General features: G+C 54.4%; 1 protein-coding gene across 1 annotated transcript in view; it reads left to right on the top strand.

Moving 5' to 3' along the window:
- CACNA1B (calcium voltage-gated channel subunit alpha1 B) overlaps nucleotides 1–19,646 on the top strand; it is a 216,485-nt gene extending 196,839 nt beyond the window's left edge. Inside the window, exons 38-46 of the mRNA XM_070799820.1 lie at nucleotides 1,274–1,382; nucleotides 5,655–5,762; nucleotides 6,207–6,319; nucleotides 7,165–7,292; nucleotides 9,971–10,103; nucleotides 10,248–10,364; nucleotides 11,502–11,709; nucleotides 11,942–12,192; nucleotides 12,539–19,646. Of these exons, the coding sequence (XP_070655921.1) occupies nucleotides 1,274–1,382; nucleotides 5,655–5,762; nucleotides 6,207–6,319; nucleotides 7,165–7,292; nucleotides 9,971–10,103; nucleotides 10,248–10,364; nucleotides 11,502–11,709; nucleotides 11,942–12,192; nucleotides 12,539–13,075 (1,704 nt within the window). The 3' untranslated portion in view covers nucleotides 13,076–19,646. The remainder of the gene's footprint in view (nucleotides 1–1,273; nucleotides 1,383–5,654; nucleotides 5,763–6,206; nucleotides 6,320–7,164; nucleotides 7,293–9,970; nucleotides 10,104–10,247; nucleotides 10,365–11,501; nucleotides 11,710–11,941; nucleotides 12,193–12,538) is intronic.
- Nucleotides 19,647–19,657: the final 11 nt, after the last annotated feature.

Consider the following 19,657-nt stretch of genomic DNA (forward strand, 5'->3'; position numbering starts at 1 on the left):
CCTCCTTCATGCTACCCCTGACTCCCTGACTGCCCTCGAGAGGGGTCCCTCTGCCGCTCCCACTGCCGTCGGTGCTGGCCTGCGGGAGCACTGTGCTCCGGGAGCCGTGTGTGCCACACAGGTGATGAGGGAGGCCCCAGGACCATGACTGGAGGTGCCAAGTGGGGCTTTGCCAGCATTAGGGGACAGAGTATGGGTCTTGTCTCCAGCCACCTGCCCTCCATCAGGCTGCAGACCGGATTGGTTCCAGAATGCTGGGGCTAGAGTGGCCCTACCCAGAGAAGGGACAGAGAGGCTGCCCTACCACATGGTTTAGGCTTGGCAGAGGACAGCATACCCCGTGGGGTGGCCCTGTACCCCCACCTGTAGCTCCCTTGCTGGTAAGGAATAAAGAGGCTGCTGGGAGAGGACAGGAGGCCGCAGTGCCCCCAAGGGCTCCACTTGGCCAGCAAGGTGGCCACCCCATGATCAGGACATTCCAGACACATCTGAGACCATTTTCCTCCTGGAGATCACCTAAGTTCTTAAAGCCTCAGGCTCTGGACAGCTGCTGGTTATTACCAGAGGATTTTGGTACAGACACACTCCTATTTCCAGCTGTTCTGTCCTAGAAAATGGAAGAGAGGGAAGGGGGCTGTTCACCTAATGGTGAAACAAGGAGAAAGCTTGCACGGGCCCAGTCTGGTTGAGCGCTTGTGTCCCTGTGGGATGGCCCTGGGCCCCTGTGCAGCTGGCCGAGCCCGAGGCCCTTGCGGTCACATCTGTCGGGTCCTTCCCCCGTAAGGAGCTGGTCTCTAAGACTCTCCTTGTTGCCTTGGGCTGGTGCCATTGAGCATCCTTCCCTAGCCCCTGGCTAGGTGGTGAGGCACAGAGGCCATCCTGGGGCTCGTGTCTCCTCACTGGGAACTGGCCTCCGAGCCTGCGGTCCTGGCTGCCCCACCGCGTGCCTGATGCTCCTGTCTGTGGGCTGTCCCAGGGGTCCTGCCGCCCAGGCCCCTCCAGCCTAGGCCACACGCTCGTTCTATCGTGGGCAGTGGGTGGCGTCCCTCTGGCGGAGACATGCCTGTTCTTTCAGAGGAATCCAGGCTCCTGGCCTGGCTCCATTGGACAGCATTTACCTGGACTGCTGTCTTTCTGTAGCCGAGGGATCCTCAGCTCAGAAGAGGGTAGGGGTCAGGGATAGTGTGAATGCTGGCAAAACTCCCGTCCACCCAGCGTCTCCTGGTCCTGGGAGCCCTGGGAGGCCCGGCCTGATTTGCCCCCTTATCCCCAGCGCCTGGTTCGTATGAACATGCCCATCTCCAATGACGACATGACCGTCCACTTCACATCCACGCTGATGGCCCTCATCCGGACTGCATTGGAGATCAAGCTGGCTCCAGGTGAGAGAGGCAGCCTGGAGGGGAGGGCCCAAGGCAGGGCCAGGTGACTGCGCCCCCGCCCCGCCCCGCCCCCACCAAGAGCACCCCAGGCAGCTGTGCAGGGCGGGGAAAGGGGCCTGTCCGGATGGCTCCTTGTCAGACACTGAGCTTGTCTCCTGACACCATCCTACACGTTAGCGCTGCAGTGACCCCATTTTCGTGTAAGGACGCTGAGGGGGAGTGAAATTGAAAGACCCCGGGTTACCCATAGTCATGCAGCTGGAATCTGCGTCACATGAGCCAGCGCCCCTCACAGGTGAAGAGCACCCCTCCCCCATCGTGAGCCTAGTCCCCACCTCAGGGCCTCTCCTGGGTCCCCGACAGGACCGCGAAGCCCCCACCAGATCAGGGAGGAAACGGACCTCCCGCTTGTCCTCCTCTCCTGCCCCGCTCACGTGCTGACTGCTTCCCCTTCGCAGAGAAAATGGAGGGCCCTCCCCCTATGTCGCTTCCTCCTGCATCCGTGCCCTTGAGCTTGGCCCTCTCTTGTGTAAATGGGTGAGCTGAGGCCAGTCCCCCTCTTTGCACTTCTGTACTACTTTCATCATCTACCGTAGGACGTCATGCCCCTAATTCTGTATTCTGTTTCTTGTCCTATCAGCTTTCTCTTCTGGGTTATTTCTATCCGTGTATAAATGTGCTGTTATTTTTCCTGTTTTTAAAAAGTTCTCCTCTTCCCCTAACCCCATCAACTTCTCTGTTTTTCTTCTTTCCTTCCTAACAACAGGACAAATGGGTCTGCATTGTCTCTGGTTTCTCCTTTCCTAGTCTGCAGTCCAGCTTTCACAACACACAGCTTCTGTGGCACTGCTCCTGTCAGGCTCTGCAGGGCCCCCTGCTTCGTGGCCTGTCCACAGCCTGTCTGTAGTGGTCCCTCCCTTTTGTGTAAACCCCTTGTGCCTTTTTTTCCTGTTTTTTCCCCAATCTCTGAAGGTCACTGTGTGCTTCAGACACGCAGTCTCTCCTTTCCCCATGGCTTTACTGCTGTGAGTCCCAGTTCTGGATTTTCAGTCCAGGCCTGCTGCTAAACCCCAGGCTTATACAGCCCACACGTTATTCGCCAACTCTGCTCGGAGGCCCAATAAGCATAGGTACTCCCCAGATTCCTCCCTGTCTCCATCAGTGGAAACACTCTTAGAGTTACTCAGGCCAACACTTTGGGCATCATTTTTATCTCCTGCTTTTTTCTTATCCTATTTCTGATCCATATTTCTGAACCCTTGCAACATCTTCTGACTCCACCTTCAAAATACACCCAGAATACGATCAGTGTCTGCTCTCTCGTCCTGCCCCCTCTTGGTCCGCATCGCTGCCTGTCAGGTCTTGGCTGGGACTGTTGCAGTAGCCTTCTCACGGGTCTGCTCCTGCCCTTGCCTCTTTCAGTCTCCCTTCAACACAGCAGCCAGGATGGTCATGCTAACAATCAAACCAGTAACATTAACACACTTCTAGCTAGCCTGATCACAAAAAGTAGAAGATAAAAATAACAAATATAAGGAACGAAACAGGGAGCATTGCTATATATCCTCCTAACATTAAATGGATAACAAGGAAATTTTATGAACAACCCTATATGGATAACTGCAGTAACTTAAATGGAAAAATGCCTTGACACAAACTATGAGGCTCTTTCAAAAATAGATAACCTGAAAAAAGAAAATAGATAATCTGAGTAATACTGTATATATTAAATAAGTTAAATTCATAGTTAAAGATCTTCTAAGAAAGAAAATCATGGGTCCAGTTGGCTCCATTGATGAAGTCAACCAAACATTTAAGGAGGAAATAATTCTATACAAACTCCTCTAGACAACAGAAAAAGAGAAGATAGTTTCCAATCTATTTTATGAGGCCAGCATGACTCTGATACCAAAACTAGACAAAGACATTACAAGCAAAAATGATCGACATTCCTCATGAAGACAACAAGGTTTTCAGTGACTGTTAGCAACCTGAATATGATGACTAGGATTTATCCCAGGAATGAAAAATGCAAATTTGAGCTCAATTAATACAACTTAATATATCAAAGAAGAAAAACTAGATGATTATCTCAGTAGATGCAGAAAAAGCTTTGACAAAACTCAGTGTCCACTTATGATACACAAATTCTACTGTAAACTAGAAATTAAAGCAAACTTCTACAGTCTGATCAAGGGTATCTATGACAAGCCTACAGCTAATGACATGCTTAACAAAGAAGCCTGACTCCTTTCCCCCTAAGATGAGTAACAAGGCAAGGGTGTCTGCTGTCACCATTTCTGTCAAATATCATACTTGAGGTTCTAGCCGTTGTGACAAGTCGAGAAAAGACAAGAGGTGTACCAATTGGAAAGGATGACAGAAAATTGCCTCTGTTCATGATTGACATGATTATCTATGTAGAAAATCTCAAAGAATAGGATAAAAAGTTAACAAAACTGAAGCATCTACATGCCTAGGCACATGAAGCATTGCTGGAGCCACTGAAACCTAGAAAGAGGCAAGAAGACACTTCATTAGAGCCTTTGGGGGTGACCACAGCCTCGCTAACGCCTTGTTTCTCTGGCCTCCAGAACTGAGACGGTATATTCCTGTTGTTTAAAGCTGTAAACGGAAATTACTAAAACTGAAACATGAGTATAGCAAGGTCAATATATAAAAAACAAGTATATTCCTATGGATTAGCTATTGAAATTGAAAAATGTTCCACCAAAATCATCGAATATTTCTATATTGCTGGCTAACTCTAAAAATACATATGCTAGCGTGTATGCTGCACATTTCAGAATATTGACCAAAAGAATCTTCTTTAATAAATAAGCCATGTTCATGCCTTGGCAGACTCAGTATTGTCAGTTCTCCTGTTGATCAGTCATCCCGGTGACAATGCAGAGTCAACGTCATCCCAGTCAAAATCCCAGCAGGCTTCTTGAGATGAGATTTATAAACTGACCCTAAAATATACATAGAAAGCAAACAAACTTGAATGACAAAAACAATTTGGAAAGAAACGACAACATTAAGCACTGAGGAGAATGCAGAAGACGCGGGTTTTTGTGTCCTAGTGCGGACGCAGTGGTGTGGCCGCTTTGGGAAAGTTCCGCAGGTCTTTATCGTGGGGCCCAGCCATCCCACGCCTAAGGGGGATGACGTGAAAACACAAACATGCAAACCTCTACGCTGATGTTTGCAGCTTTATTCATAATCACCCAAACTATAAACAACTCAGGTGTCAACCAAGTGGTCACAGATAAGCAAACTGGTGTTTTTTTGTGATGAGACAGTTCTCACTCAGCAACTGAGGGAGAGGTCATTGATGTGTTGGCATGGGTGGGTCTCAGACACATCATGCTGGGTGGAAGGTCAGATTCGACAGCCAGCATATTGTGTGATCCATCTGTATGACGTTCTGAGAAGTTGAAATAGTAGAAACAGAAAACACATTGGTGATGCCAGGGCCCTGGAAGGGGTTGAAGGGGTGGAGCACAAAGGGCGCAGAGGGAGTTGGGCAGGAGTGCCATGCTCCTGCCTGGATCGTGCTGAGTCCCCAGCTGGATGCACTTCACAGAGTGGAGGAACTAACAAGGAGAGTGTTCTTGTAGATAACCATATCTTAATAACCGTGGTGCCTGAAGAAAGTTAGATCAGAGCACAGCATCCCTCTGTGGCTTCCTCTCTCAGCAGCAGCCCCCCCCCACCCCCCGCACGTCTGCTCCTGCTGCCACGGCCTTGCCCTGCTGACTCCCTGGCCGCCTCTGTCTCCAGGGTCCTGTGAACACGTTCCTGACTGCCCACACTGCAGCCCTCCTGATGATTCCCATCCCTCCCTCCTGGTTTCTCCTGTATGCAACTTACTTCATTTTTAACTTATTGCTACTGTATTGTAGATTAAAATCATGCGATTCCTCAGGGCAATTTCTTTTGATTTTGTTCCTTCACCTAGAACAGCACCTGTCATTTGGTAGGTGCTCAGTAGATTTAATGGAATGATGAATAGATGGCTGGAACACTGAGGCGTGCCTTCCCCTCCCCACTCCTGCCCATCACTCCTGCTTGCCCACGCACCCTCGCTCAACCTCGTTAGACACATTTTGGCTGGGAGCTCTCTGACCAGCCCTCACGGCAGTGCTTCTTACTCAGAAACTTTCCCCCAGGATCAGGTCTCTCCCCACCCACCTCTGCCTGTTCCCCTGCGGGGCTAAGGGATGGCTCCTCACAGCCCTCCCTCTGCCCACCCTTGTCCTGCCCCAGCTGGCACGAAGCAGCATCAGTGTGACGCAGAGCTGAGGAAGGAGATCTCCTCCGTGTGGGCCAATCTGCCCCAGAAGACCCTGGACTTACTGGTGCCACCCCATAAACGTAAGTAGGGTGAGAGACTCACCCTGTCTGCCCCCTTTGATGCCCCACTCAGAGGCAGAGCCGAGAGTCCTAGGTGAGGGCAGCTGTTGCGTCACCTTGGAGAGGAAGGCTCAACCTCCTTGATAGCCCCAAACTCTGGTCTCCACGGTGGGGGCACAGGGGCTATGGGAGGAGATACCGAGGCCATATTCCATTGAGTAGAGTCACCCACACTCTTCATGTGGGGACTTCCCTGCAGAAAATCCAGGGAAATAGGAGACCCCTACAGTTGGAGCGGCCAGGACGACATCTGGGGTTAAACTGAGCTGTGCTTTGCTGGGTGGAGCACGGCAGGGCCTGGGGAAGGTCAGTGCAGCTCCCGTCCTCGGGTCCAGGAGTCTTTACCCAGCCTCCCCGCGTGTCCCCTTTCTCTGTATTCCCTCCCTTGCCTGTCGTGCTCTCCAGCCGACGAGATGACGGTGGGGAAGGTGTACGCAGCTCTGATGATATTCGACTTCTACAAACAGAACAAAACCACCAGAGACCAGATTCACCAAGCTCCTGGAGGCCTGGCCCAGGTACTAGTTTCCAGGAGTCCCAAAAGTAACCCTGAGACTCTGGCACCTTCTGCTGTATGGCAGCAGAGGGGACCCAGCCCCTTCTTGGAGAAAGTGCTGCGGGAAAAGGAAGATGAGAGGTTCTTGTGGCTGCCTCGCCAGCCCCCAAAGTCAGAAACCCCACCCAGTCTGTGCTCCTGTTGACTAGTTGCCTGTTGCTGTTAGGGAGTCCCTCGTGTGGAGAGCTAGTCATGTCCAGGGCAGAGATGTGGGCTGAAAATGGAGGCTGCAGGCAGTGCTGCTTCTTTGAAGAGTACTTGAGGTCATCTGGGAGGGGCACACAGGCAGGGCCCCCGACAGCCCGGTGTCATGAGGGTCCCACTCACCTCAGAGTGGGATGGTTTGGGGCCTGTCTTCCAGAGGTCATCCTCCAAAGATGACGACTTCATCACAGCCCAGACCTTGAGCGAGAGTGTGTAGACTCTCATCTCTAAAGTTGTGCGGTGTCCAGAGCTTACAGGACATTCATCCCTGGCATGTGAAGTGTCTGGTGCCCACCCCCCAGCCCCGAAATCTCCAAATTCTTCTCAACCTTCAAGTCTAGTGGTCTCTGCCAGGCAGTCCAAGTTGATGATGATGTCCTGTCCCCGAATTGTGTAGGAAGGGAAGCTGAGGCTCCAAGGAATGAAAGGACTCTCCTGAAGTCACTTACAGGCCCAGTTGGGAAAGGGCTCCTGATGGGCACAGGGCAGGCCCAGGGATCCTCTTCCCGTGCTGGGGGGTCCGGGCAGGTGGCCAAACATGGCGGTGCCCTTGTCCACTGTGCCTCCCAGGCCTCAGAGACCCCTCCCCACGTCCTTCTGCAGATGGGCCCCGTGTCCCTGTTCCACCCCCTGAAGGCCACGCTGGAGCAGACTCAGCCGGCTGTGCTCCGAGGAGCCCGCGTTTTCCTTCGGCAGAAGAGCTCGGCCTCCCTCAGCAACGGTGGGGCAGTGTGAGTGCCACCAGCAGGCGCGGGGCGGGGACGGGAGGAGGGCAGGGCTCCCGGGCTCCACCTGCTCTCACCCCTGCTGCTCCGGTGTCCATCCGGGGTGCCCGGGGCTCCTTCTAGCAACGCTCCAGGACGGGGAGCCCTCGGGTCTTATCGCCACCCACCTGCACCCAGTGCCGCCAGAAGGCTTTACTGTGGGTCCAGCTGGTCCAGGCGGCCGCCAGAGCTGGTTCTGTGGGTGATCTGAAGCTTGCTGCTGTAACGATAGACAGGAGCTCTTATAGCACTGGGGGCACCTGCGCTGGACAGCCTGTCACTGCAGCCTGGGCCCCCCACTGTGTGCTCCTGCCTCTCTGTCGGGTGAAGGCTCCCCATGCTTCCTCACTGGCCTTGGTGGCCTGCAGACCATTAAGAAGCTTCTGTTTCCACTCCAGCTTCTCACCACTTTTTGGTAATGGCCATTTAGTGTTTTCATCTTTCTTTAAGAGACTTTCCCCCTCAGATCTCCATTTTGGTTATATATATGTGTATATAAATCTTTGGCTGTGCGAGGTCGTGGGTGTCCCATGTTGAGTTGTGGTGAAGAGTCCTGCCGATGCAGGAGACGTGGGTTCCGTCCCTGGGCTGGGAAGATCCCCCAGTCCATAGGGTTACAGAGAGTCAGACACAGCCGAGCAGCAGAGCACGCGCTCGCGCTGGGCCTTGGTTGCAGCATACAGGCTCTTTGTTGCACCATGCGGGGTCTAGCTCCCCAGCCAGGGGTTGAGCTTAGGCCCTCTGCACTGGGGCCTCAGAGTCTTAGCCACTTGACCACCAGGGGAGTCCCTCCATTTATGTCTGCATTTTGTAGCCAAATTGGTAAGATCCTGCCGTATCATGTAACTCTTGGTACTGACCCTCAGCAATTCTTGGTAATGACCCCCAAACCAAGTGCTATGGAATAGCAGGCACCATGGGACTCTGGCCGAGGCGCAGAAGGTGGTGCCAGGCTGAACTGCACTAGAGGGCAGGGCTCTCTCAGCCGCCCTCCAGGCCAGGGCTCCTACATCTGCTAATATCCCATTGGCCAAAACAACGTGCGCTCTGCCTCACTGGCAGGGGCCGAGGGTGGGCCTCACACCCATCTGCTGTCCTGGAGAGCAACATTCAGCAGCAAGCATGGCTAGGCTCCCGGTTTCTTCCTCTCCTGTGTGTGTTTAGGACACTTGTTTGCAAGCCAAGTTTGGGTTCATGGGCTGCTAGCCATGTAGCTTTTGCTGTGCAACAAACTGCCGTATTGAGGGAGCCCACCTGGCAGTGCTCCAGACCTGGTCCTGGGTCAGGATGGCTTGGGTCCTGGGTGCATCTGTACTGTGAGGCCAGAGAGCAACCTGAGGGGAAGTGCAGGCTGCGGGCGTTCAGGCCTCTCCCTGTGCCCTGTTGGCCAAAACAGGTCACGTCCCAGGCCCAAGCTGGGGGGATGGGGGCGGGCGGTGGCACTGCAAGGCCCAAGTCCAGAGGTCGAGAGGCCACAGGACACCGGGAGAACCTGAGCTCAAGTGGGAGCACTCCCGCAGGAACACCGTGCTCCGGAAGAGTGCCTGTGGGCCCCGGGGCGGCGGCCTTTCTCCATGTCGGTTAAGATCCCGTTTGCGCACTTAAACAGTGGATCCTGAGTGTACATGTATGTGTCGGAGGGGGTGGGGTGGGGAAGTGTCTTTGTGGACTGAGCTGAGCTTTCGGTTCAGGAGAATGAGTGTCACTTGCCCCATGGTATAATGTCTGCACAAGTCAGTTATACCACTTTTTGTTGCACTGGGGCCAGGCAGTGGGGGCGTTTATTGAGCCCTCTGATGGGTGGTATCAGTGCCTGCCTGGCCTCAGCATGGTGTGGCCTCAGGGGTGACCAGGCCTTGGGGCCAGTGTCTGTCCTCTCCCGAGGCTGCAGCAGCCCCAGACACACAGCACAGGGGAGGTGCTTGCAACCTGGGGAGATGAAGGGTGTTCTTCTAAGAAACCCCAGCGATGGTGGGTCAGGTCCTTCGTGTGGCCAGCTGAGGTCATCAGGCGTCACCTCCAAGCTGAGTGTGATTGTTACCACTCACCCTGGGTGACAGAGACTGTGTGTGATGCTTCACTACATGTGAGAGCAAGAGAAACCCAGGCCAGTGCTGGGCTACATGGGAGACACACTAAACACCCTGAGAGGGCGAGGGCAGGCGGGCAGGCTCGTGTGCTGGGAGGGCCTTCAAAGTGGCCTCGCCAGAGGGGCTCAGGGCAGAAGGCTCGGGTCAGGGGAGTAGGGACGAGCCCTGCTTGTCAGGGCTAATGAGCTGCAGCGCAGGCTGCGTGCCTCTGCGTGTGTGCGTGTGGCCTTGTCCTCGTTGGGGACGATCTCTGCTTCTACCACACAGGTGAGCCCCTGTGTAGGCCAGCTGCCCCCGCATTAGGGTCTCCTCTCTGCCTGTCCACGCTGAGCCATGGCAGGGGGCCCACTGTACCTGTACCTCCTGGAGAGGCTATTGCTGTGCCTCTACTTGGGAGTGGCCACACTCAAGGGGTCTCATCCCTCTGGGCTCCTTCTAGCCCAGAACAGGGTCAAGGTGGAGGTTCCTGGCAGGTGGAGCCTGGTTCTGGGTGGGAGCCAGGTTCTATGGCCCGTGGGCCTCCAGGCCAACAGGATGATCCTCTTTCCTCCATAGACAAACCCAAGAGGGCGGCATCAAGGAGTCTGTCTCCTGGGGCACTCAGAGGACCCAGGAGGTCCCCTGCGAGGTGAGGACACCCCTGGAGCGTGGCCACTCCACAGAGATCCCGGTGCAGACAGGAAAACCGGTGAGGGCTCCCGGGGCTGGGGTCCGAGGTGGGGGAGGGTGAGAATGGGTGGGGGAGGGTGAGAGCAGCAGGCGGGCTGAGGCTGGGGTGTGGGGGAAAGAGTGGGATGGGGTGGGTGTGACTGGGGGGCTGCTGTACTCCCAGGCTGTGGACGTCCAGATGCAGAGCATGGTCCTGAGAGGCCCTGACGGGGAGCCCCAACCTGGGCTGGAGAGCCAGGGCCGAGCAGCTTCCATGCCCCGCCTGGCAGCAGAGACTCAGGTGGGTGGTCTGGGAGGGTTGGGGTCGTGGAAGGGGGTTGGAGCTGAGAAGACTTGGCATGGAGGAGCTTGCATCCCACGGGTGGGCTTTGCTGGGGTGAAGCTTCCCAAATGCACTGTGTCCAGGACACCCTCAGCCCCGCTGGAAACCCTCTGGAGGTGTTATCAGGCCGTCTAGAGTCCTCACTGCCCACTGTGCTCAGCGCCTGTCTGGGCACCGAGGCCTGCAGCCCACAGGTGGCCCCATGGCCCCGACCTAGCCTTTCCCTCTCTCTGGGACATGCCTCTCCCTACCCCAAGCCCTGCCCCTCCCCAGAAATCAGTGCCTCCTGCAGCCACCCTGTCCCTTTCAGGGGGTGACCCTGTTCTTTCTCTGGGACACTGGACAGCCTGGCAGGGAAGCCCCTGGGTTGGGGCTGTGCACTGTGGGCTGAGTCCCTAGGCAGAGCACGCCTCTTCCAGCCCCTCCCGGCCCAGCTCTGCCCGCTGCTCAGCGCCCTCCTGGCCTGGCCGCCTCCCCTCGGTGCCACGTTGGTGCCCCCTCTCCCTCCGTGCTGCTTGAGCTTGACGGTGGCTGTGGGTGCGTGCGTTTCCACGAGTCTTGATTTCAGCCCTGGAGGAGCAGCTTCACAGTCCTGGATGGACAGAGGGCTGGCAGAGTGGTCGACCACGGCTGCCAAGGCAGCTCTGGGTCCCATCTGGGACCCTTCCAGCCAGGCCAGCAGCCCCTCTTCCCAGCACCTTCCCTGTCCTATAGGGACCTGGGCCTCACCTGGCTTGGGAGAGACAGACACATAAATGGCAACTTGTGCAAAGGGTGCTTTTGAAGAAAGGGTGGATCTCAGGTGGGGAAGAGTATTCCAGGGAGAGGGAAAGGCCTCACGGTCCCTGAACCCCAGACCCCCAGTGGTCCTCCCCAGGCCAGGCCCTCCTAGGCACCATCCTTCCCCCATCCCCACCCTCCTGGGGGCTCAGCCTGCCCTGTCTGGGGAGATACCCCAGCTTCAGGGATGGAGCCCCAGGCCCATTCCTCCCAATGGGATGTGTCCTGTGGTCTGCCAGCCCCCATGGCCTGGCTGCTGCCTGGAGGCTGGACCCCACTCTCAGGCTGTGAGCCCACCCATGTCCCCGCCCACAGCCACCCCCAGATGCCAGCCCCATGAAGCGCTCCATCTCCACACTGGCACCCCAGAGGCCCCACGTGGCTCATCTGTGCACCGCGGCCCTGGACCGCGCTCCAGCCAGCCAGGCCGCCCCCCCCCACCACCACCGCTGCCATCGCCGCAGGGACCGGAAGCAGAAGTCCCTGGAGAAGGGGCCCGGCCTGTCTGCAGACACAGATGGCGGTGCGTGCGAGGGGCTCTCGGGGGGTGGTGGCTCCAGTTGGGGTCCAAGAATCCCTGTGAGAACTTCTTCCCTTCTGTAACTCATGACCCCACGGGCAACCCTGAATGTGGAGACAGGACCACCTCCCACCTTTCCCTGGGAACCCTGCTGGCCCTGAGGAACCGGGCCTGGGTGAGGTCTGTGTCCCCGCCACCCCAGCCTCTCGGCTGACTTTCACTCTCCCCTGGCCAGCGCCCTACAGCACCGCGGGGCCGGGCCCCCCGCCGCCCCCAGGGGATGGGGCAGCAGGCTGCCGGCGGGAGCGCAGGCAGGAGCGGGGCCGGTCCCAGGAGCGGAGGCAGCCCTCCTCCTCTTCCTCTGAGAAGCAGCGCTTCTACTCCTGTGACCGCTTTGGGGGCCGTGAGCCCCCGCAGCCCAAGCCCTCTCTCAGCAGCCATCCCACGTCGCCCACGGCCGGGCAGGAGCCAGGACCCCCGAGACAGGTACATGGGCCCCGGGACCCCCCATGCTCCCACCCGCATCCCATTCCCTCGGGCCCTGGGAGGGAGCCCTCTCCTGTCCTGGTTCCCAGGCCAGAGCCTGCTCCTGGCTTCCTGGCCTGTCCATCCTGCCTGGCGGGGCCTTGGCCTTCCTGCTCCCCAGTTCCTTCTTTCTCTCCTCCCCGCCTGAGATGGGCTGGGCTGTGTTCTCCTCTTCCCTGGCCCTGTGCCCAGCCCCTTCTGGCACTGCCCTCCCACCCTCCTGGGGCCTCCCGCTCCATCTCACCTACCTGCGCTCCCTGCCTCCCTGCCCTTTGATTTGGGTTTGCTCTGTTCCGCTTTCTTGCAGGGTAGCGGCTCCGTGAACGGGAGCCCCCTGCTGTCGACATCTGGTGCTAGCACCCCTGGCCGCGGCGGGCGGAGGCAGCTCCCCCAGACCCCGCTGACCCCCCGTCCCAGCATCACCTATAAGACGGCCAACTCCTCACCTGTCCACTTTGCCGGGGCTCAGACCAGCCTCCCTGCCTTTTCCCCCGGCCGGCTTAGCCGTGGCCTTTCGGAACACAACGCCCTGCTCCAGAGAGACCCCCTCAGCCAGCCGCTGGCCCCCAGCTCTCGGATTGGCTCCGACCCTTACCTGGGGCAGCGTCTGGACAGCGAGGCTGCGGCCCGCACCCAGCTTGAGGACACGCTCACCTTCGAGGAGGCCGTGGCCACCAACTCGGGCCGCTCCTCCCGGACTTCCTACGTGTCCTCCCTGACCTCGCAGTCCCACCCCCTCCGCCGGGTGCCCAACGGCTACCACTGCACTCTGGGGCTCAGCTCGGGCGGGGGCGGCCGGGGGCGGCACAGCTACCACCACCCTGACCAAGACCACTGGTGCTAGCCGCACCGCCCGGCGGGCGCGTCCAGGTGATGAGTTTTATCATCCGCGCTGGGCCCCGGGGGCGCTCGGGGCACCGAGGTGGGCCGCAGCCCTGGGAGGAGGGCCTGCCCTGTGTCTCCTCCTCCAGCGGGATGAGCGGTTTGTAGAGGGAGGTTGCTCCCTCTCCACCCCTCCCACGCTGCCTCCCTGGGTCTCGGCACAGACCCCGCACAGGACGCGGTTGTGTGTGCTGAGGGGGACCCGCTGAAGAGCCCAGCATCCAGGGTGTGTGCTGGGAACGTTCCGTAGGAAGTCTGAATCTCGTAGGGATCATCTTTTATCCAAATGTGTGGTGCAGAGGAGCAGGCGAGACCTCAGGACAGAGTCAGTGGTAAACGGAGCAGGTCTTGTCAGCACCCTCACGCCCACAGTCCGGGCGCCCTTCGTACCTGAAATGGCAGAAAGCACTAGAAACACGCAGACACGGCCTCTCCCGACAGCCGGCCCTCACAGGGACCAAACCTGGGCGACATTCGTGATCCTGGTTTCGGTTTTTAGTCACAACACCCTTCGCTCTTTTGTCAACTCTATGTACTCAGTCAAAAAAGAAACACCCAGAATAATGGGGAAGGGAACAGTAACGAAACAGCAAAACATCCAACCTGTAGGAGGATCTCAGCCTTGCAGGACGTGTGTTCCTGGCTTGCTCGGGGAGATGCTCTGTGTCCAGTACAAGCGGCCAACAGGACCACCCAGCTCCCGCTGCTCTCGACCAAGTGCCTGACCTCCGAGCCCGTCACGCAGGCTCCCAGGGGCCCATCACCGCAAGCGGGCTTTGTGGAGACCACTCCAAACAGCAACTGAGCAGAAGGTGGACACGCTGGAGAACATGTAGAAGACGTGTAGATTGGTCGTAGCTGGGATGAAGTGGCTGTTGCCCCTTTTCCTCAAACCAGTAGAGAGGCTGCAGGGCGTGTGGAGAGAGGCCCGTGTCCGCGATCAGTCTGTTCTCCACTTGATTCTCAGGGATGCAGGGCGCAATCTCTGTAGTTGTGCAAATTTCTTTCCACAGAAGGCTTACTGGGGAGAGGCTGGTGCGAAGGGGGAGATGGCACAGTGGGGGCAGAAGTGCCCAGGTCTGAGCAGGTGAGGGCGGTGGGGAACCACACTGAACCGTGGCTGGAAATTGGACCCAGGAGCAGCTTGGCTGTGGCTGCTGTGCTGGGCGTCTGAGCCCACCTGGCTCTGGCATAAGACCTGGGAAAGCAGGCAGCATAAGGAAGTCCGGCTTCAGGGCCACGTTCAAAACAGAAAGACCACAGTGAGGACGGGGTACATAAAACACCGGGAGACCCTTTGTTTTGTGAACAGAGGGAGCGTCTAGATGGGCCGATTCCGGTGTGTGCTCCGTATTGTGAAGTGTGAGACGATCCCTCTGCTGGATCCTTTGAGCGTTCCCGTCGGCTTTCGCCTGTGACTCTCCTGAAGAAACTTGGTGTCTCGTGTGTGCGCGTCTGTGTGTCCCAGTGAGTGGATGCCGTTAACCCATAGGGCTATGCAACAAAAGACACACGTTTAACAGAGATAAAACACACAAGACCGCCACCTGTTCTAGGGTTTCAGCATGATTGTGACCAAACCATTTTATAGAATTTCCTTACTCGAAGGCACAACACTCTGAAACTTTAAGATAACAGAGTATTTTACTCCAATAGAATACGACGAAAATCAGAATCTCTGTGCATGTGATCACTGGCTCTGGTTGCGAAGCAGAAGGATGTGTATCTTGGTACTGATGTTTTGTCTCTGGTCCCCCAGCCCATATTATTTTGAATGTATTCATTCTGTGCTGAACCATAGCTGCTTCCCCAGGCCATATTGGGCAGAGAATCCACTTTCCTAGACCCACACAGCTTTGCTGGTTTGTCTGGATCCTTCCAGACACTGGAATTGGTGAAAAATTACAGAGAGTGAGGGAGAGACTGTGTCTTGTTTTCCCAACTCTGTGTTTTGTTTCTGTGCTGTCTCTTCTCAACTATCATATTTCCCTCAAAATCTCATAGTGAGTTGCCAAATTTGAAATGCATCAACCAGTTGTCTGCATCTGGAACCAGTCAAGCAGTGGCTGTAGTTTGAACAAGTCATGTGAGCATGTAAAATATATACATATATACATATATTCAAGTATGTGCATGAGATGTATATCTTCGTACTTTTTGATACAATGTATTCATTTGTTAATTTTTAATTATATTTGATATAAATCAAAGGTTTGTTGCAAAACTTTATATTTAAGAACAGTGTTAAAAAAAAAAAGAGACGTCCCAACCATGCAACACAACTGGGACTCACTTTTAAAAAAATTCTGTGATTGACTAGTTTGCTGCCTGAGTAATATTTATCAGCCACACTTTGGATTCTGCTGTTGTTTCTACAATGACATTTTGTATGAAGCAAAGTCCTTGGATTAAAATAAAACTTAGCAAAAAATCAAAAACAAAACCCCACCATGCTGCTGGATGCTGTATACAGGGGTTGTGGAGGCAGACGTGTGAGCTGTCTCTGTGGGCCCGTGGCTGAGTGCACAGTGGGCAGAGCTCAGAAGAGGCTGAAAACCTCTTCAACTTGCTCTGGGCCTGGTTGAGATGCAAGGGTTAGCTCAGCTTTGGGGTGAGGATCAAGGTAGACTGGTGGCTGGAAGAGCCAGGGTAAGGCCTCAGAGGGGATGTGGTTGTCGTTCAGGGTTAGGGATAGAGTGGTGGGTAAGTTAGGGCTGGGGATGAGCAGGCATTGGCTGAGGTTTGGGGTGACTGTTAGCTACATTGGTGGTTAGAGGTCAGAGTGACAGTGTTAGATTTGAGTTAGGTTTGGGGTTGAGGTCGGTGTAAGTTAGGGTTAAGAATTAGGGTTTAGGATTAGGTATAGGCAAAGGGTTTGTCCATATGACCACTAACAATATAGGGTTATGTGGGTGTAAAAATTAAGATTTTGTTCAGTTTAGAGTTCATTTAGAAAAGACATACGTGAGCAGTGTTAGCTTCACAGAAAACTAAACATTATGGTTCTGATTATACTGGGAAAAGGGATTGGAGTAGGGTTCAAATTTTTAGCCTGTTCTGACATGGGCCTGTGTTTAGAGTCAAGGGTGGTGTAGGACAATGGTCAGGTCTGAGGTTAGGGTTAGGGATAGTGTAATGTTCAGAGTTAAAGGATCAGGGTTAAGTATAGAGATTCAGGCTCAGTGCTCAAGGTTAGAAGGTAGGATCAGGGTCAGGGTTTGAAGGTCAGGGACAGAATTAGAGGGAACAGTAAGAGGATGAGGTTTTGAGGAACCAGAGTGGAAGGATGCATGTTAGAGAGTCAGGGGTTAGGTTAGATGGTCTGAGTCAGGGTCAGGGTTGGGATTTTAGGGGTTAAGTCCAGTATCTAGCGGTAAGGGATTAAGGAGTATTAGGGTTTAGATTTAGAGGTAGGAGGGTAGGTTTAGAGGGTTAGGGTTAGAGTTAATGGTAGGGATTTGGGTGTTTGAGTTAGTGTAATAATGTTGGGGTTAAGCATAACTGGTCCATGCCCGCTTTCCCTCTCCTCCATAACTCTGAGGCCTCTGGGGTGAACAGGACTTTCCCTGGGTTGCTTGTGGACGTGGAGTTGACCTGGAACGCTGGTCGTCTACTTCTGAGTCCTGAAGTCTGGTGCAGAAGAATGAAATGTCTGTTCTGGTCACCGACAGTGTCAAATGCAACTCAGCCTCGGTCAGTGGTTGTTAGGGCCTCAGCAGGTGGTTACTGTCCACAGGGTTTCCTCCCGCCATGTGACCTGGGGAGGGCAGTGCCTGCCCCACTCTGGCTGGACAGGACCCGGCCCAGCACAGGCCTGACTGAGGGCACTCAATGGTCATGTGTGAATTTATACAGAACTTGGTGCAGTGACTGACCAACCCTCAGGTGCTGCCTCCTGAGTGCTTGTGGGGGCCTTCTGGGACCACAGGCATCCCCTGTCCCATTAGAGTGGGCATCAATAGACATCAAGTCTCAGGATAGCCCTTGACCTCTGACCGTTCAGGCAGTCATCTGTGGGCCACCAGCTCAGGTGATCCTGGTCCCTGTCAAGCCCCTGTAGCCAGTTACTGAGCTGACCGTGCTTCTGGGCCATTGAGCAGCTACCTGGGCAGTGTGGACAGCCCCTTGGGATGTTTCAGTTAGCAACATCCATGTGGCTGAGAAAAGGGTCTCCCTCTCACAGCCTTGTAGCCTGCCAAGAGAGGCAGTAGCGCTCTAAACATTTGTGTGTCCTTGTTCACAACAACCGTCCGGCAGACCATGGCCCTGCAGTCCTTTGGCCTGCCAGGTGTCACAGATTTTGATACTCATACTCATCATGACTCAAAGGTACGGGGGCAGCTGTACCTCCTCAGGGGAGGTTCTCGCTGAGGCTGCCTGGTCTTGGGGAACCACCTGCACCCATGTGGGCTCTGAGAGCTGCCAGTCCTGGATTCCGTGATATGGAGCAACCCTTGAGCCTCCGACTGCTTCACTGAGCAAGTAGTCTCTGCTCTTTTTAAGAGAGGGAGGAGACTGGATAAATGAGCAGTATTGCTTGCGGGGGTTGGTAGCTGGGGGCAGATGTGACTCCTAGGCTCCCACCAAAAGGGACATGAGAGAGGTCTGTGCCTTTTGCAAGTGGAAGGGCTTCCTGCTGCCATGGGAGGACCAACCACAAGGGCGCTGGACGGGTGGCTTCAGCTCCTGGCCCTCAGTCAGCCCTCCTTCCTTGGCCTTCGTGTCCCACAGCTGTTCTGTGGGCGGTCAGTGAGGTGGAGTCTGCTGCTTTCCTCGAGCCAGCATGTTCCTGAGTCAAAGCCCAGAACCTCAGCTTTTCTTAGGGAACTTCTTACCTTTTTCTAATATGAATGTTTTCAGAGAGCTGACCCCATGTTCCACCCACCTTGAAGATGGGCATATAATCCACATTTAGACGATCCTAGGTTCTGTCCTCTGGGTGCTCTGATGGGTTCAAAGATGATAATATGACCCAAGTTAGACCAATGGCATTTAAAGCCATGGCTGTCCATGGAACACAAGGGAAGGAGAAACCTTTTCTACTAGTACAGACGGTGAGTGCTGTCAGCCTGGAGTTGCTGTAGGCCCCAGAGACAGTGGGTGAAACTGTTCCTGTGAATGGGGCCCCCCAAAGTCATATAGCAGGACAAAGGGTTGGAGAGGGACCCGGTCACACTGAGAGAGCGTGAGCGCCTTGACCTGCCAGGTCTGAGCCTGCTCTTAAACTTGCCACTTAAAAATACTACTGTATTTCTACCATTTAAAATATATTTAATTATCTTACTTCGGAAGTATGTCCAGTCCCTAGGGATCAGAAAAGTCCTTGCTGACTCACAGTGATCAGTACTCTCTGAGTCTCCCTCTGCGTGGCGTCCGCATTGGGTGGGGCACATCTGGGGGAGGTGAAGACACTGGGTGGGCTGAGATCTTAGGGGGCCTGCCAGACATCTGCTATTTGGAGATGTTCTGTTCCTTCCCTGTCCCAGGAGCATAAAATCCCAGAATAATGAGAGGAGAACCAGTGGGGGGAAGAGTTAACTGGTTTGTATCTTCTGTATTTCAGAGTTCATCTTGTTAATGTGTGTTTTTACTAGTAAATCACTCATTTCCTCTTGGTTGCCAGTGTGATACAATAGGTTTCTCTTATTTGATTTTTATTTTCTCCTCTTTTTAGTTTTTTTGTGTAATTTTTACAACTAATGAACAAATATTGATACCTTATTATGGGCATTCCTAGTGGCTCAGACGGTAAAGAATCCGCCTGCAATGCAGATGTGAGTTTGATCCCTGGGGAGGGAAGATCTCCTGGAGAAGGGAATGGCAATTCACTCCAGCAGAGTGAGAGTTCTGCTGGAGAACTTGCCTGGAGAGTTCCATGGACAGAGGAGCCTGGTGGGGGTCGCAAAGAGTTGAACACGACTGTGACCAACACTTTCATTCAAACTTTTTCTGTTCAGGCTTCCATCCATGGTACCACATGATATGGAGTCATCAGGACTCTTTAATTTTCCATGTCCTTGACAGTTTCTCAGACTTTTCTCAGTGACCTTGACAGGAGAAAGTCACTCTGTGGAGCCCACACTTCAGGAGAGGGATTGTGGCTCCACCCCCTTGATGGATGGCTGAATGTGCCTATCAGTTATTTAAAATTCTCCTGCATAAGAGATTTCTATCTATTTATTTATTTTAGAAATAGACTAAACAAAAATATCTTACTAAAATGTAAGGTTTACAGAAGTTTCCAAATAGGCCATACGAAATGGTCACAAGCTTTTTCTTGAAGGGAGAATTCTATGCTTGACAGCAGGGTCACAATGTTATTAGTGAGGGCTGTGATGTTTACTGCTCCCATTTTGGTTCAAACAATCAAACTTGTCCACCTACGACATCTAAATGAAGCTAGAGAACGTATTCTAAAGAACTGGTTAGCTGCTTTTAACAAATGACATTAGAGCACCATAAAAATGAGGAAAGGAGCCCAGAAAATTGAAATAAAATGACCTTCCCCTTGACAAAAAAAAAAAAAATAATAATAATAATAATA

Source organism: Bos indicus, chromosome 11 (assembly GCF_029378745.1).
Source record: "Bos indicus isolate NIAB-ARS_2022 breed Sahiwal x Tharparkar chromosome 11, NIAB-ARS_B.indTharparkar_mat_pri_1.0, whole genome shotgun sequence".
In the NCBI taxonomy this organism is placed as follows: Eukaryota; Metazoa; Chordata; class Mammalia; order Artiodactyla; family Bovidae; genus Bos; species Bos indicus.